This window comes from Hippopotamus amphibius, chromosome 5, assembly GCF_030028045.1.
Source record: "Hippopotamus amphibius kiboko isolate mHipAmp2 chromosome 5, mHipAmp2.hap2, whole genome shotgun sequence".
Classification (NCBI taxonomy): Eukaryota; Metazoa; Chordata; class Mammalia; order Artiodactyla; family Hippopotamidae; genus Hippopotamus; species Hippopotamus amphibius.
The window spans coordinates 65,604,938-65,623,171 of NC_080190.1; the positions used below are offsets into that span (position 1 = coordinate 65,604,938).

The 18,234-nt window shown below is 54.9% G+C and overlaps 1 protein-coding gene across 2 annotated transcripts in view; it reads right to left on the minus strand.

Moving 5' to 3' along the window:
- The window catches only part of ADAMTS14 (ADAM metallopeptidase with thrombospondin type 1 motif 14), a 97,524-nt gene extending 82,621 nt beyond the window's left edge, over positions 1-14,903 (minus strand). For both annotated transcript variants that reach the window (XM_057737152.1, XM_057737151.1), the window contains exons 1-2: positions 14,531-14,903; positions 12,381-12,823 (exon numbers count right to left, since the gene is read on the minus strand). In XM_057737152.1, coding sequence (XP_057593135.1) covers positions 12,381-12,823; positions 14,531-14,612 — 525 coding nt within the window. In that variant the 5' untranslated portion in view covers positions 14,613-14,903. The remainder of the gene's footprint in view (positions 1-12,380; positions 12,824-14,530) is intronic.
- Between the last annotated feature and the right edge of the window lie 3,331 nt (positions 14,904-18,234).

The following is an 18,234-nucleotide window of genomic DNA, read 5'->3' on the forward strand; positions in this document are numbered from 1 at the left end:
ATGGGAAGATGAGTGGACCTAGATGCCTGAAGTCCTGCGCCAGCCCCGGGTCACCCCATGAGGGGCTCCTGACAACATATACCCCTCCAGGCATTGCTGCCCTCCTCTGCACAGTGGGGACAAGTGGACAAAACAATGTTTTCTGGAAAGCACCACCAAATGAGGCACGTTACTGTCCTTAATCCTGCCCAGGGCCCAGCACCATTAGCATGTTTTCCAGTTTTCTTAGAACTCTGACCTTTTGCCAAAGTTCATCTGTGTTAACCCCTGTTACTAGCACTTCAAATGCCCACATCCCAGCCACTCAGACCACTTACCAGGTTCCCGGCTCACTCTACATGTTCACTTACACCTCTGCTAATGTATAGACAGAGGTCTCCTAAACTTCTGTCTGTAATACTACTCACCTATTCATTCATTCATCTGATAATTACTGAGCAGACCCCATTCCAGGTGCAGGGGACACAGCCAGAAATGCCTCCTCTCCTGGAGCCGACCTTCCACCGAGGGGTGAGACAGGTGACCCATAAGTAAGAACATGGCGCACCAGATGGAGAAAAAGGAAGCAGAGGAGAGAACTGGAGGTTGAATTTTAAAGGGAAGATATCACTAAGAAGGTGACCCTGGAGCACAAGCCTGAGGGAGATGAGGGCAGGTGCAGGTGGCATCTGAGGAGGAGCATGGCAAGGGCCGTGGAGGTGGGGGAGGGGGGCGAGGAGGGGAGGTGATGGTGGCCCGGGAGAAGGGACGATCGCCCAGGGCCTGCCTGGCTTTTCCCGGAGGAACATCGTGGGAGGACTTGGCTCTACCAAGACTGCTCTGGCTACTGCTGGTGAAGAGATAGCCAGGGGCACAGATGGAAACAGGGAGGGCAGTTAGAGAGGCCACTACTGTCACCCTTGAACCACCTCACCACCTGTTATTCTTGCGAAGCCCCGTTTGTTTCCCTTTGGGGATTATTAGCAACAAAAATCCCTCCACCGCAGCCACACGGGGCCTGCTCTGTACCTGGAGCCACGCCTGTGCACACGGGCCTCCACGCCTTTGCCCTGCAGAGAGCTCTGTGGGATGCCCTTCCCGCCCAGCTCAAAATGTCACCCCACCACCGCCCCCTCCTCCACTCCCCCAGGGCTCCCAGCAAGTGCTCTATCCCACCCAGATATGTCTGTCTGTCCCTCTTCTAGATGTGAGCTTCTCCACAGGAGAACAAGTACTGATCCACAGCACAGGACCAACTTCGGAACGAAAGCACCTCTGGCAGACATCCTCGGGGCCAAGTCTCCGAAACGTATCCCCTTGGGCGTACCACCCTTAAGGAGAGACCCTTCCCACAAAATGCGGCTGTGGCTTAGGGGACGGCCGCGGGACTGTGGGTTATGAGCTGACAGAATATCAAGCGCTAAGCAAGGCCTCTTTGGGCTGGAGGAGCTAATTCAGAGGGTGGGCTCCTGCCAACCTCAAGGGGCGGAAATGAACTTCTGCTGTGGGGCGGGGTGGCCTGGGGGTACGAGTGTTTTCTGGACAGATCAAAGGTATAAATATGCAGCTGGCTAAAAGCAAACACTGATAAAGGGCTTCAAGCAACCTGTTGGGAACAGGGTTTGCATTCACCCTGACCGGGTCCTAACAAATACTCCTACCTTCAGACACTTCTCTGAAAGGGCCTGATCTACTGCCGCCTCAGTCGTGTTATGGAAAGCAGAAGAGGAGGAGACTGCAGGGTTTTCATAATCCACGACAGGTGGTGTGGGCATCTCAGCAGCCACTGCCCTCCAAAATTTTGAAAATGGATAAAACAGCGGCAATGGTGACTTGGAGCTGAGAAGCACCAGAAGGTTTTGTTTGAGCTTTAAATTTCGCCAACTGGGAGGTTGGCATTTGTTTCCTCTTAACGGGCTTCCCAGTCTTCAGGAGGACAATGACACGCAGAAGCTGAGCTGCCCACTCGTGCAGTGGAAGCCTCAAACACACCTCCACGCGGGACCCAGGCCCAAGGACACCCAGGACGCCCCGCCCCCCCGAACACACACACAGGGCAACTGACAGTCCAATCCCTTGAGCATCTGTGCTCTGAAACCACTACCACGGCCACCGAGTCCCTGGCCATTACAGGGTTTATGACCTCAAGGAACGATTCCCACCTACTGACTCAGGAGAGGCTGAGCGGGATCATGGGGAGAGTACTGGACTGCAAGACAGGGGCCTAGACCCCACTGGCCCTAACCGTCACCCACTGCGTGACCCTGGGTGAGTCTTTTCCCTTCCCTGAGCCTCAGCCTCCTTGTCTGGAAAGTGAGGAGGGGACCAGCAGGCCCCCAAAGCCCCTTCCAGTCACAGCTGCCCACACTCAGGCCAAAGTTAGGGTGAACTTCGGCAATGACGCTGAGCTGAGATCCACCGCCGGGGTGTTCACGACACGAGGGTCCTTTGTGCTGACAGCGAGCTCTCTGGATGAGGCAGCCTACAAATATTACTGCTGTTGTTGTCCTTCTTCTTCTTCTTATTTCTAAGGCTTTAAAGGCACGACAAGGCTCGCATGCTGAAATCAGAAGGTCGGGCCTGGCAGATAGTTTGGGAAATTTCCACTGCAGGGTCCAGGGAATGCAGAAATTCCCCGGGTCCTCACCAAAAGCCCACCCCTGGGCCTGGATCACACGGAGGCTGGAAAGCAGATGGAAGGCAAGTGCAGTCCCCACCACACTCACCAGCCCACAGAGCAGCCCAGAGGCCACCCTCCCTCCAGCCAGCCCGAAGATGCCCGGAAGAAAAATAAAACCAGCCCCTAGACCAGCCCTCACTGGAATGGGAGGCCAGCTCTGCTCGGAAGGAGCGGCAGTGAGGTGATGTCTGGCTTCTATTCCATACCATAAATAAGTTATTAACCCAGAGCAGACAGCAAGGCACAGGCTGGGGAAACTAGGGAGGTGAAACTGCAAGATCAGACTGCCTTGAGGACTGGAAAACCACCCCGGACCCAGACCCCGGGCCACTCAGACAGAGGCCCTGATGGGAAAGAGCCTTCTGGGAAGCAAGAGCACTAGAATAGGCATCCAGGGGTCTGGAAACAAACCCACTGTGGAACCTGCCTCAGTTTCTATATTTATTCCAAGAGATCAACAATAATAACAGCAAATGCCACCATCTACTGTTCTGGGCGCTGTGGCAGCACTTTTAAGTACCTGATTTCTAGCAACAAAACTACACCCACTCTACAGATACAGAGACTGAGGCTCAGAAAGGTCAAGCCACTTGCCTAGGGTCCATATGGGAGAAAAACTGCAAAGACGGCTGCAACAATTCCTCCTGTCCCTGTCCCCATGCCTCTTTGAAATGTGGTGGAGTCCATTTCCCCCCTCTTCGAAAATCTAGTCTGGCTTTGTGGCTCCCTTTGACCAACGAAATGCACAGAAGCAACATGATGCAACTTCCAAGACTAGGCCTTAAGAGATCTTGCAGCTTCCGCCTTCACCCTCTTGGAATGCTACTCCGAGACTGCCGTGAAAGAGGCTGGTTTTGCCTATTGGAGGATGTGAGGCCACAGAGAGGAGAACTGAGGCCAACCAGCACCAACTGTGGACATGTGAACAACATGGACCTTTGCCTAGACCAACGCCTGGACCTTCCAGCCCTGCCCACCCTCCAGGGAGCAACCAGCAGAGGAACCACCCAGCCAACCTACAGGATTGTGGAAAGAATACGCTGTTGTTTTAAGTTCAGCAGTTTTAGGCTGGTCTGTTTCACGGCTGTAGATACCTGATACAGTCACTTAGTTTCCCCACATTGCCTGCCTCCCCAGGAAAACCTGTGCTCCTGCCTCCCGGGATTTGGTTAGGGTCAAGGCACCCCATGCTGACCACTGCCCCTGCCTGCAGCCCCCAGGCCACAGCCCCACAGCAGGAAGTGACCAGGGCGGACACACTCTACGAAGAGTAAGAAGGGCTGCAGGCCACCTTCTACCTGAAGACCCACAATCACCCTGATGGGGCAGGTCAGAAGTTCCCTTTCTCTCCAAAGAGACAATTTCTTATTTTCATTATACAAATATAAATTCTAAAAAGCAGACAGAGGGCTTCTCAGGGAACTGGGTTACCTGAATAGCAAACATGATGAACCAGGTTGCACCCTCACAGTGGATGTGAGCTCTGGAGATAGAAACTCGCCAGTAAAGGGCACACTGAGGGCAATAGTCTCACCTCGCCTGCCCATTCAGGACCATGGGGCAAGGTGCTTGGAGCACACGCGGGGACACACACTCAGGGGCAGCGTGCACAGATGACCTGCAGTGCCTGCCAGGTGTGCAGGAGGCCAAGTGGTGCTGTGAGTGCCACGTGTCATCAGCAGCCTAGGAGCAGACAGTCGGCCACAGAGAGAAGGACAGGCACGCTGTCCCTCCCCGTCTGATGGGGGTGAGAAGACACAAATGTGAGCTTCATGCCGCTCTGACAGCGAGCCGGCACGTTCCCTCTCCCCATGCATCAGCTCACCCAGCATCCACTGAAGGCCTGCCCCGCGGCAGATGCCAGGGTCCTAGAGACACACAGGTGACTAAGCTCAGACCCTGCCCTTTGGGAGCCCACTGAGAATGTTGCAGGGGAAGAATGCAAACTGGGGTGAGGAGCAAGTTGCAGCCTGAGAAAAAAAATGAACAGGCCTGGGTTTGGCTGGGAGCAATGGGCTCTGCCCTCCCAGTTGAAGGTCCAGAGACCCCTCTGGGGGTGTCAAGCAGAAAACTGGGGTGCTCTTGACTTCCTCTCCTCTTCTTTCCTACATCCATCCCCTCAGACCCAGTGGACTCAAGTAATAAATCCACACCATGTAATAGCAACAGTTGAAAGCCCTTTGCACACGACAACTCATGAAGTGACTAATATTATCCCCACTTTACAGATGAGGAAACTGAGGCACAGAGAGGCTTCGTAATTGCCCAAGGCTACACAGCATGAACAAACCAAGGCTGGGATTTCAATCCAGGAGATCTGGTTGCAGGTGTCGTGCTCTCATCCCCTGCACGTACTGCTTACTGGCAAGCTGAGGTCTTCAGCTAAGAGCCCTGCTGTATTGGGCCCATACACTGTCTTAAAAAAAAGAACACTGCTTAAAAGTCTATATTTCTCCTTAAAATACTCAAATGTTGGAAATCAACTATATTTCAATTAAAAAAAAATACTCAACTGTGATACCAGATGGGCACTCTCTTTAAACAGGAGTTTGCCATGGTACCACCTCTCCCCCAACACCTGACCCTCCTCTTTTTCTTGCGTTACTCTCTGCTCCTGGAAGCAGCTGAAGCCACAACCTCCTATGTACCTCCAGCCTAGCCCTGTGCTCTCAGCATGCGGAGAAATGCAAAAATTTAAGACAGTTCCTGACTTCTGGGACTCAGGTGGCCAAGATGGAAGATGACTCAAGCAGAGGGAAGGGGAAGGCACCATGAACAAAGGCAGGGGCCGCAAAGTAAGGCGTGAACGCACCAGCCTGGCTGGGGAGGGGTGAGGGCCTGCAGAGGCTGGAGAGGCCCAGAGAGCAAGGAGGCAAACTCTGCACCGACGCAGGGCCAGACATCCCCTGCCCCTCCCAGGGTTGTCGGCACAGACGTGTGGGGACAGGTAGCCCACAGGCCAAGATGTATGGGGACAGGCCTGCTGGGTGGTTGGGTGAGGGCACCTCTGAAACTCCAGGCCTCACACTCCACACCCCAGGACAGGAAGAGACAGCAAGGCAGAGCTGGGGGCTTCCCAAGGAGCTGCCAGGAAAGCCCACTTATTCCCCAGTCAGCAAGGAGCAACCCCGGGGCAAGGACAGACAGGAGCACAAATACAGTGATGAGCCCCAGGCAAATCTGCTCCGTCAGCACTGCGCCAGCTGGCAGCTGGCACGTTGAGCATCTTCCCCAAATACTAACGCGACTCCTGCTTACAGACCTGCCACGGTTCCCTACGGCCACAGGGGCGCGTCTGAGCTCCACAGCGAGGCAGAGCGTCTCCAAACTACATTTTCGTCTCTCCCCTCTTCCACGCAGAGCCGGGAAGACTTGCCATTTCCTGCATCCTGTGAAGACGCAGGATTTCCTTCCCTGCGAATGCCTGTAATTCCCACCTCTTGGCTTTAAAAACTCCTATTGATGCTTTTTAACCCAGTCGAAATGTCCCCTCCCCTGGGAAGCCTTCCCTGAACACCTCTCCTCCTCAGTACTCACCTCGCCTCAGTACTCACCTCCAGGCCACCTACTAAGAGCATTGTGCATCACTGCATTCCTACACAACACTGACGTTTAGTGTGGCCAGTCATGTTTCACACTGTCTACTGTGCGTGCCAGCCTTCTCTTTAAACTGTGGATTCTGGAGCACAGGGAGAGATGGGGTGCATTTCAACCCTGCATCCCCAGGACCTGGGCAAGGGCCTGGCTCGGGGGAGGGGCCCACAGACTGTTAACAGAACGCACCACTTGGCACCTCTCAGTATCCCCTCTGCCCTGGAAGGCTTCTGGGTTTATTCCAGACCAGTCATAATACACTCCCAGGCACTGAGCAAGCACCACGCGGCCCATCACGCAGAGAAAGTTGCCACAGCAGAGGGCAGGCAGGGCTCAACCAACCCGGGAACCAGAGGTGGCCTCGGGCTCACGTCAGACAGTGCTGATAAGCTATGTGCTGTTGCAGCACAAAGGACTCTAACAGTATTTATAGTACTTCTCACCATTCATGATAAGTGTAATCACTGTAGTAATTACTATAAAAAAGTAATAAATATTACTATCAATAATCCCCATTTTTTAAGGCTCCACCATATACCAGACTCTTCACTTTTTTACATGATCTAATTTAATCCTCAGAACAACCTTACAGATGATTGTTCTCCTTCCCTCCTTACAGATGAGGAATCCCAAGCACAGAGAGGTTTAGAAACTTATTCAAGGTCACACAGCTAGTCTGTACTAGAGTAGAGAGACCCCACAATTTCTACCACCCTACACTGTTTCCTCCTAATTATGATTAAAAATGCCTGTCACAGGGCTTTCTATGGGCCAGGCACTTTTGGTAAGAGCTTTATGGAAACATAATTCATGTACCATACAATTCACCCATTTAAAGTTCAGAATGCTGTGGGGTGTGTGGGGGGTGTGTGTGTGTGTATCTGATTCACTTTGCTGTACACCTGAAATTCACACCCCATTGTAAACCAACTACACTCCAATAAAAAAATTTTTACATTAAAAAAAAAAGTGCAGAATGTAATGGTTTTTAGTATTTGCATAAAGTTGTGCAACGACCACCACAATCAATTTTAGAACATTTCATCACCTCATTAAGAAACCCTGGACCATTCAAACTGTCAATCCCTAACACACACCCCCTCCACCCAGCATTGTAATTCCATTCTAAAGACAAAAGCACCAAGGCTCAGAGAGCTGCTGGAACTTGCACATTAGGCAGGGGTAGGAAGCAGAGCTGGGACTCAGCCTACCCTGCCCTCTCCCGACACTGCCTGCCAGGGGTCTACTCTGTAACCCGTTAAAAATGCACGTTCTGCAGAGGGTGGAAAACAGAACCAGATGGTGACAAATCTTACACGTGCGGCTGCTTCCGTGCCAGGCCCGTGACTCACAGAGGCACTGAAACAAGAGGCAAATGGGGTGTCACTACATGGCCCAGCCTCCATCGGCCCAGCCCCCACGACCACGGCGCAGGGGCAGCGAGGCCTAGGACCCCAGGAGGCAGAGACAATGGGGGGCAAGTGGTCTTCAGGAGGCTGACAGCCTGCGATCCAGATGGTGTGCAGGGGTCCCGCTCTGCTGACCCCATTCCTGTACCCAACAACCCCCCGCGGACCCGCAAAAACGGGCCCCCACCCCAGGCCTCCATGTGCCTCCCAGGAATTCAGAGCCACAATTGCTAGCAGAGGGTCTGTCCTGCACTTGGTCCCCAGACAGGGGACCAGAGATGACCCAGGCCCTCCCTGCCCGCAGGCCCTGAGGTTTGGGGTCACAGGAGCATTGAAGGGGCTGCTGCTTTGACTGGCCGGGCTCCCCACGGGAGGCTCTGCAGAGTGGTGGGCAGGCTGCCGCTGGCGCCCAGGCACGTTCCCAACCCGGGACGCCGGTGTCTGACAGCTGCCCTCAACCCCAGAGGAAACACTCTGCAGGTACACCTGGGCCTCCCCACGTCCCTTATTTCCCTCCCCCAAACACCCTCAAGCCTGCCCTGGGTCAGTGGCTCTCTCTGCTGGCCAAGGCCCTGGCACCTGCTTTCATGTTTACAATGTCTGAACAGTTTTGAGCCAATGCCACCTCCTCCAGAGCCTTCCTTGAGGCCCTAACCAAAATAAACGGGTCCTCTCGCTGCTGCCTCACAGAGGATTGTAATCTGTCTGCTTCCATGTCTCGGTGCCCATTACCCTCCAGACTCATGCAGGGCAGGGGTCCTGGCTTCCTCATTCCTGTGCCCTCCCTCGACCCCCTTCCTGACTCTGACATGCCAGGCCTTTCAGCAGAGCAGGTAGAAAGTGAGGTAAAGTGCCCGCTCCTCAGTTTCAGGCATGAATTAACCGCAGTGCACAGAACCCACCCAGTGTGTGTCCCGGTGCCCGTGGTGGGTGACTGTGGGATGGCAGGAGAACTGGAAGAGGTCATAGTCACTGCCTCTCACTGCAGGTTCCAGCTGGAAATGAGAACTGCGTCACCAATTTAGACACAGCGCTTCTCACCAGAGCAGCGAAAGCCCAAATGGCTGCGAGTCTGTCCACACAGAGGAGGGTTTGTTCAGACTGTCTTCCAACTGGAAGGTCTGCTCAGCCATGAGGGCCAAGCTCTGGATTGGTGTCTTTCCTCTCTGCACCTGCAGCCCCGCCCAGGCCTGGCAGGAGCAGGCCCCAGGACCCGCCAGGAAGAGGGATTCAACTGTAGACGAAGGGGAAGTCAACTATAGATGTACAGCAGCCTGGCTTCAAGCTCCTCCAGCAAGGTCTGTGTCACAAAGTACCAACGCCAGAGCTAGAAGGGGCTCTGAGCTCAACCATTCTGGGTTCCATGATATACCCAGGAGGCAAGGGAGGCCCAGAGAAGGATGGCAGCTTGCCCAGGGTCACACAGTCATGTCTCCCAACTCCCGGCCCAGGCTCTTCTCAGATAACAGGCTGCAGCAACCCTATCCTGGGCCCCCTCTTCTCTCCTGCCCTTCCTTCAAGGTCAGACCAAGGCCCACCTGCCCAGTGTGTCTCCAAGGACCCCCTCTCTGGCCCTGGCCAGCATGGTGCTCCCTCGTAGGCAAGCTTTTTCCTCTGCCCAGAATGCCCTCCCCACACTCTGGCCCCAACAAACTTCTATTCATCCTTCAAGGCCCAGTTCAAATATTACCTTCACTAAGACAAGCATAATAATCACTCCCATTTGCCGAGTAGCCATCCCCACTGCGTTACAGAAAACCAAAAAGTTAATGTTGACGCTATCTGCGGGGTACCCCTGCTTAGCATCTTAGTTCCTTGAGGGCAGGGACCTGACTCTCTGCAAAGCAGGGTAACAACAACATCTAAGTACACACCTCATACAACTGATAAGGCTTTACAAACTATAAAGTCCTGTGCCAACAGAAGCTATTTGTATTATCTTCACATCTCCTCCGCCTGACACAGGTTCCCCACCTACACACGGAGGAAGTTACTGGGTGCACACGACAGCATGCGTGCTGTGCCTAGGCCGTGGCTCTGGCTCGTCACTGTTGCTGTTATTATTTGTGTCACTTTCACTGTCTCACATCTCCCTGTGGACCCTGCCCATGGCCAGGGCTCAGTACGTATTTTTTTGGAATGGATGACTTCAGTATTTGAGACATGGAAGAAGTTGGGGTTAAAATACAGAGACCACACAAAGAGGCAGAGTTACATCTTACCATCAGAAGGGCTACACTGTGGGCTTTGAATCCAAAGGCGGCTCAGCTGGGTGACAGCAAACAGCCCTTGCTCTCATGAGACACAGAGCAGTTTCCTGGAGTGGGCTGGAAGTGAGGAAATCCCTGCCCTGGACAGGGGGCCTCTGTGCTGGGCTGGGGTCTCTGTCAGGGACCTGGTCGGGGAGACCCCTGAGAACTGCATTTAGGGACTGGCCTCTGGAGATAGCCGAGAGCACAAGCAGGGGCCGAACCTGTGAGGTCCCCTTCTGCCTCTCACCAAACTGGGGGACCAGGCAAGCCACTCCCAGAGCCTCCGTTCCACTACAGAACAGGCTTCCAGAAGCCCATTCACGGACAGCCTCCGAGACCTGACCCAGCTTCTGCAAATGTCACACAGAATCGATTTCTGTCTGCCAGGGAGCAGTGGGTGCAGCCCCTCTTTGGAAAAATGAGAAGAATAAAGCCCAGAGAGGGGCAGTGACTTGCCCAGGTCACACAGCCAATGAGAACGTTTACTCAGAGGCCACCAAAAGTCAGCAACGTCAGCTGAGCACCCAGTGACCACCTGCCAATGGCTGCAGAGCTGGTTCAGTGACAAGGTTTCCAGGGTTAAAAGGGGATGGGGCAGTTACTCATTCATGGCAACGGTCATCCACTCACACCTTTGTTTAGGTCCCCTTGGACATTCATGGAGGTAGTCAAGGAAACGGGAGAACAGCTCTGTCACTCAACAGCTTACAGTCCACATGGCTGATGACTTCGGGTCACCGCGTCATTCAGCCCAAGCCACCGATGTGCACCGGTGCTTTCTGTCTCTCCATCTACACAGACACTGCATCTCTGGGTGATTCTTCACGTCGCTTTGGATTTTTAACCAAAACGCGTGGGCACAGCCTAGCGCTGGCCACAGGCTGACTGAGGGCTCCTGCTGAGGAGAGGCCGGGGACGGCTGAGCCAGGGCCGGCTGGCGGCCAAAGCCCACCCGGGCATCAGGACACGCTCTCAGCCTTCTCCAGCTGTCCTTACAATCTGGGTTCCCCAAAGTCTGCTCTACAGAACCCCCACATTCCAGGGATGCCGTCGCACTCGCAACTCTGAAAACCAGCCACTCCCTAGACCATGCCTCTCAACGGGGGCTCTAGTGCCTCCAATGGGGCAAAAATTGGTTCTTTGAGAGGCAAAAAATGTACTCTTTTCATATTTAAAGCACAGATACACATAGAGCTTAAAAACAGATATTCCGTAGAGCTGTGGTATGAAGGTTTCATCAGGGAGCAGTTAGGGAAAAAAATGTTTAAAAGACTCCTCAGAGGGGTGATGACGAGAAAAAGATTGAGAAAACTGGTCTAGACAAAGGCAGCTGTGACATTCAGCAGGAAGACACCTCTTAAGGATGGGAAGATAGTAAGAGATGCTCCCGGCCCTGCCAGTGAGGAAAGACCCCCCACCCCTTACCATCCCCCCATCTGACTCATCCTTCTCTTAAAGCGGAAAGCCAGAGGGGCAAGCGGGTCCTTTTCTGGACACATTGCTCGTGCCTGGCAAAGCAGAGACCATGGAAACAGCACCCATCAAGGTCCTGGGGTTGCCACGCAGGCTCATGTGGGCCAGACACACAGCAGACGGAGCAGTGAGGGGAATGGCATCCAGCATGAGTTGGGAGTGAGAAGGAGAGAAGGCACCCATGGCTTTCTGGCTTGCAACACGGAACCAAGTAGTTCCTTGTGCCTGGGAGGAAAGAGCAGGTCCGCAGAGAGCCACAGAAGAGCAGGCTGGCTTCAGGACCAGAGACAGTGGGCCATAAGGAAGGACATGGCAGTAAAAATAATAACAGCAGCTGGTATCTACAGCCTTGACCATGTGCCAAGCAGGTGCCAACCACCGGCCGTGCTGCCTGATGAGGTAGGTTACATTTTCATCACCAGCACGTCAGCTCCAGGAGGGCAGGGGCCGTGTCTGTCTCAGGCACGGCTGTGTCCCCAGCGCCCAACTGACACGTGGAACGCACACAGTAAATATGTGCAGAATGAATGCATCCCGCTTCACGGGTAAGGGAAAGGGCCACAAGAGGACAAGTAACTTATCCAAAGTGTCACGGCTAGTGAGCGGCACAGCCAGGACTCAATCCCAGCAGAGCCCGCCCTCTTCATGCCTGCGTGTGTCTGCCCTCAGACCCCTGACAGGTGAGCTATGGTGCCGGTGTGTCAGCAGGTGGGGAGGGGATGAACAGGATACAGTACCATGCTATCTCGGCCACTTCACAGCTGGCAGAGCGTGAACCTGGTAGGCAGCAGGGCACGTGGGGTTCTCTCTGGAAGGCAGCGCAGCCCTCAACTTGGCCCAGACTGCAGGTCATGCCCACAGGAATCCCAAACACACAGGAGCCAAGGAGAAAACCATGTTGGTCTGGCTCAGAGGCAGGGCGTGGGGAGGGGGGAACGGGGAGGAAAGGGGGAGGACTGGGGGGTGCAGCTTGATGAAAGGCTTGTCCCTTACCAATCCATCGCAGTTGCTGATGGCGACAGCTGCCCCTGGCATGCCCGTGACACCCCCGGTGTAGACACACTCCCTCCGCAAGCGCTGCCGGAACAACTCCCGAAAATCCTCCTGCCACTCCACTGAGGCTCCAGGCACCACCAGCCGCCGGTTGGGCCGCACGTGCAAGTGCAGTTCCTCCCCAAAAACAGTGACATTGAAGTAGAGGGAGGAGCGCCCCACCCTGCCAGGCCGCAAGGTCACTCCTGCAGGGTGCAGTGGGCTTCGGGCCACCCGCAGGTGACTGGAGTGCGGCAGCGGTGTGCGTGGCCTGCCCACCTCTGAACTCCCTGTGGAGGCTGCTGCTGGCCCAGATACCACGTGGGAGAGGAAGCGTCCCCGAGAATCTGTGCTGCAGGGCACTGTCACACCATAGTCACTGAGCTTTCTTGAGAAGCGCAGCTCTGTTGGAAATAAAGAAAGTTACTTCAGTGCTGTCCGTTGCAGAGGTAAGGGTGGGGGGGACCGGAAATCCCATGCGGGCAGGAAGGGATCTGCAACCTTGACCATCATTTTGGAGTGCATCTATTTCTCATCCAGTGTTTCCTGAGCCCCTGGATCTCTGCCCTCAGATGATCGGTGTTCAAGTTCATAAACAACTAGACACAAATTGCTTTCCATAGTCCCCAGGTCCCTGTTACACTTAGCAGAGGAAAATGAATGATGCCAAACAGAGTCCTGTCACTCTAGCAACAATTTCCTCTGTAGTGCCTTCCAACCTTGGGCACTACAGAGGAAATTCCCCGAAAGCCCCTAGGGCAAGGAGAGGGAGGCTGGATGTGCCCAAACTCCCCAGCACACTGAAGTCAACAGCCCAGCCTGGGGTAGGGCCCTCCTCTCCAAGCTCCTGGAACACAGCTGGCAAAACAAACACACCTAGAAACTCAGGGGATCCTGGGCACGTGTCAGGGAGAATGGAGGAGCTGCAGCGGGAAGGGAGGGAATACAGGTTCTACATTTTTCCAAGTTTAGAAAGAAAACTTTTTTAAGCAGCACAGTGGCTGCGGAGATTTCTACATGGCCCGGCCCCAAGCCTGGTAAATATAGATCTTCAAAAATAAAAGGAGACGCAGGGGTGACCTGCCCACTCGGACTGAATTAAGTGTGAGGTCATGGCCCCATGCTCTAGGCTGCATGCCAGCGGCCCGTCCTCACACAGCTTTTGCTAAGCCCAGCCAGGCCGGGCAGGAATGACAGCTCCCTGGCTTCCAGGCCTAGTGATTCATGGACAAGAGCTGGGGAGGAATTTTCATCTCCACACAGCTCTATCTCTCGCCTCCCCAGCCCCCTTCACAGCACTGATAAAACCTAGAAAATGATGTGTCCTAAAAATCCCCCATGCCCAAGGCAGTTATTGGGGGTGGAGATGGGCAGAGGACTAACCCTCCTCTGGTTTCACCCATCACAGCAGGAGACCACCCCCCCTCCCTGCCACAAGACTTCAGCTAGAGGGATCCCATGTGGTACATGAACAGAGCTCAAAGTCAAGCAGGCACCCTGCCTGGAAATGACCAGAGCCCCCTCCCCATGCTCAGAGCCACCATCCCACACTGCAAGGCCAGGGTGGAGTGTGTCTGCTCTGTGTGGGAGAGGGTGTCTGCACAGCACAGAGTGTGAGAATGCTGGGGGAGAGGATGTATGTGTGTTTCTGTGCAGGAGTGTGAGTGCCTGGTGCTCACTGGTGTGTGGGGCAACCACCTGCCAGCCTGATTCTGTGTGTGTGACAAGACACTCACACACACATACACACACATACGTGTACACATGCATACCAGCTGGAGACAGAGAAGACACTGAAAGACACACAGAAGCAAGAGACAGAGAGTGAGAGAGAAGCACAGAGACAAAGAGACAGATAGATACACAGCCCCTTAGAAAAGGCTCCTATCCCCAAGTCCTCTGCTGGGCTCTCTCCCTAGTCTTGTGTCAGAAAGGGACAGAAGTCCCTGGACAGCGTCGGTGGCACTGGGGAGGAAAAGAGGGCTGAACCCCAGTGTGTGCACATCTCCCACCCGCTCGAACGCTGCCCAGCTCCTTGGGCACCCTCGGGCCACCCTGACCCGCGTGCACCCCAGACCCCGCGCGCCCTTGCGCGCCCCACCCGCACGCACCTGGGGTCCGGCTGCCCGCGGCGGCGCAGAGCGCACAGTGCAAGAGCAGCAGGCAGGACAGCCGCGCGCGGAGAGGAGCCATGTGGCCGCGCGGGCAGGGGCCGGGCGGGCGCCGAGCCCCAAGCTCTGGGCTGCGAGCGAGGCTGGGGCACGCGCGGGGCTCCAGCCGGCCTCCGCCTCCTCCGCCTCCCGCCTCGCAGCCTCCCGCCGCCCGATCCCGGCCCCCCGCGCGGCACCGCAGCCTGGACCGCTGGCTCCGGGCGCCCGAGGCTGCCGGCGGGAGAGTGGAGCGGCAGACGCGCCAGCGCCCCCAGTGCCAACTGCTGGCGAGTCGGTCCGCCAGCGCCTTGACGCTCCGGGACGCGGCGGGAGCCGGGCGAGGGGACGGCGGGGCGGGCCGGGGGTGGGCACACTGGCGGGGCGGGGCCGGGCGCGGGTCGGAGCTGGGGGCGCCGGGCGCCCGTGGGCGGGGCGCAGGCCGCGTATCGGAAGTGCCACGCGGAGCCAGAGCGGGGGCTCCGGGCGCCCTTGGCGAGGGTCCCCTCAGCCTCATGGGCTCCCCTGGAGTGACGGCCCTTACTTTCCTAGGCTCCGCCGCCCCACTTTACTTGGCTGCAGGGCCCAGTTTCCAAAGCCACTGGGCCGATGGGATGTCCCACTGCCTTTAGACGGGGAGATGGTGAGCACCCCCGCCCCAAGAGAGTGTCTCCTTTCTCTCCTAATGGTCTTGATGCCCCCAGTAATCTTCCGCCCCTTGGAGCTACCCATTTTGCAGATTACAGCTCCTTGGGCCCCCAAGTGCAGTGACTGATCTGTGTCCTAGTCAAGAGCAGGGCTGAGCAAGGTATGCAGAGAGCCCTGGCTTTACAGTCAGACAGTCCTAATTGAAATCCTAGCTCTGAGTCTCAGTTTTCTCATCTGTGAAATGAGTGTTAATTACAGCACATAGTAAGAGTTCGATAAATGATAACCATTCTCTGCTTCCACACCTGGCACCAATGTACCCACCACACAGCTTAAGGTGGGAAAAACTGAGTCTAAGAGATGACAGTGGGTGCTGGTTTTGCAATACTGCTGAGACCCGTTCAGTAGTCAGGCAAACAGCCCAACTCCTGCTTTCCTTTCCTGCTTTATTCTATGAATGTGTTCCTAACAATTTGCAAATGCACTGTAAATCCAGAGGTGGGAAGTGGAGAAAGGAGTTTTGGTTTTTTTTGTGTGTTTTGTTTTTAAGAACTGCAGAGCAAAGAATCTTTCTGTAAAGTGTATGAAGACCCCTAATCTATCTGCTTTTGAGTTCAGACATTTTGTTGTAGGGCTTTCTTAAAGGGAGGTCAACTTGTGGATGGAAATTCTCTGACCAGACTTCTCTTGGGAATCCCTGGGTCCCCTGAAAGAGAACTTGGGTTCTGTCCTCCTCTCCCCACGTGAGGTTTCCCAGTCTACACTCTCCCTGAACTCTGGATGTGGTCCCACTTTGTGGGCAGAGAGCTGGAATCTTCATCTTCATGGCTCCAGGACCTGACTCAGGGCCTCCTGAGCAGCAGCACTTGTGGAATGAATGACATGACATCAGGGTTTTGGAGGGCCAGTACATTTATGAAGCAGGTTCAGAGAGCTAAAGTGTCCCAGGTCACACAGCTCATTTGCAGCAGAGCTGGCATCAGGACCCAGAATCTAGTGCTGAGAAGGAGAAAGAGACAAGGGTAGGGGTCAGGAGACTCTTCTAGGTTAGACTCTACCCAGTACAGACCAAGTGAGCAAGGGCAAGTCCCTCTTTGGGCTGCAGTACCTCATCCGTCAGAGGGGAAATGGTGAGGATCACAGGAGTCACAGACGTAAACTTAAAGTTCTGTGGAGGGACGTCCCTGGTGGCGAAGCAGTTAAGAATCTGCCTGCCAATGCAAGGGACACGGGTTCGACCCCTGGTTCAGGAAGATCCCACATACAGCGGAGCAACTAAGCCCGTGCACCACAACTACTCAGCCTGCGTTCTAGAGCTCATGAGCCACAACTACTGAAGCCCGGGCGCCTAGAGCCTGTGCTCCACAACAAGAGAAGCCACTGCAATGAGGAGTCCACGCACTGCAGCAAAGAGTAGCCCCCGCTCACCGCAACTAGAGAAAGCCCGCGGTCAGAAATGAAGACCCAACGCAGACAGAAAAGAAAAAAAAAAGGCCTGTGGAAACACAGAGTGTGTTCTATTCCAAGCAACATCAGAGCATCCAGTTATTTGAAATGGCACCACCAAACGGACCTATATTAAGCTTGGGAAGACTGTGGTTTTGTGTGTGAGGGGTGGGACCTTGCAGGAAAGGCAGTGAACTGTCTCAATTCAGACCCACCAGATGGGCTCAGGATAAAATGGCCTGCCTCCCTTCTCAGGGGCTCAGCTTTCCCAGCTGCAGAAGGGAAAAGTCACGGCATGTGATTGCTAATTTTCTCCCTCTGCAGGGCCATCCCAGAGAAGCTTGCCTAGAAAACTCAGGGGCCCAAGTGCCCTCCCTGGACTCCACCTCATACTTCCTGCCTTAGACTTGGTAAGTCAAGAGGGAGAGACTACAGCTGGGACCCCAGCAGCCTGACTCATGAACTGTGGGCTGGGGCCTTCCCTGGAGCCAGCCTTGGCAAGCAGAAAGCAAAACCTCACCCTGGCTCTCTACCCCCACCCCTTTCCCTGGGGCTACAACGGTTGCTTTTGTTGGCAAATATTGCATGTCCAAGCTCTTTTCTACTGAGGAAGGCTTTGTTAGGAAGAGGGGCATGGGAGCAGAGCTCAGAGTCTAGGCCAGAAGGTGAGGGAAATGGCTGGGTGGCTGACCCTGTTTCTGGAGATAATCAGAGCCAAAGCAAAGAAATTTCTAGGCATCTGCTGAGACCCTCTGAGGAAGGCAGGTTCTGAGTTCCCAGCCTCTCACCTGAGATTCTGCATAGGGGAAGACAGCTGGGATGTTTCTCTTGCTCACAGCCCTCCGACGCTTGTCCGACACTCCTCCCATCCAAGACCCTGGCAGGGGACAGGGAGAGGCAAATAGCTTGCACTGCACACAGTCAGCAACCACCTGGAAGACATGACAGGTGCATGAGAAAGCCTGACAACCAGGGGAGACAGGAATGGAGACGCACACTCCGGATGAAGGAGCAGGGTCACCCATAAGTGCCCCCTGAGGAGGAATGCAGCCCCGGACACTGGCCCATTCTCATTTGAGCACAGACAAAACCCCAGAGACTGGAGCTGGAGGTGCCCTGAGACAGTCCCCAAGCCAGTGTCCCACCCCCATTTTACAGGTTCCCTCTAGAAAGGGAGGGGACTTGCCTCTGGTCACACAGCCAGTTTACAGTGGGACTGGACCCTGGCTTCAGAACCCAGGCATCTGCTCTCTCACCTGCAGGAGCACAGCCTCTCTCCCAGGCACCAGCTTTTTCCCTCTCCTGCTCCACCTTCCAAGAGGAAGAAGAGGTGGTTTGATGTTGACACGACAAATCTCCCCTCCTCAGGGGGAGTCACGGATGCCCCCTAAGGAAGTAAGAGTCTCAGTCTGAGACAGGTCTCTGCAGCAAGAACCTGGGTTGTGGGGGCGCATAGCAGCAGCACAGGGTTGTCACAGCTGGGGGGCCAAGCAGGTGGCTGTCATTTGTTGACTGCCAGCTGCTGTACTTTACATGTTACCCTGAGACACACACACAGAGCATCCCTTTCTTAT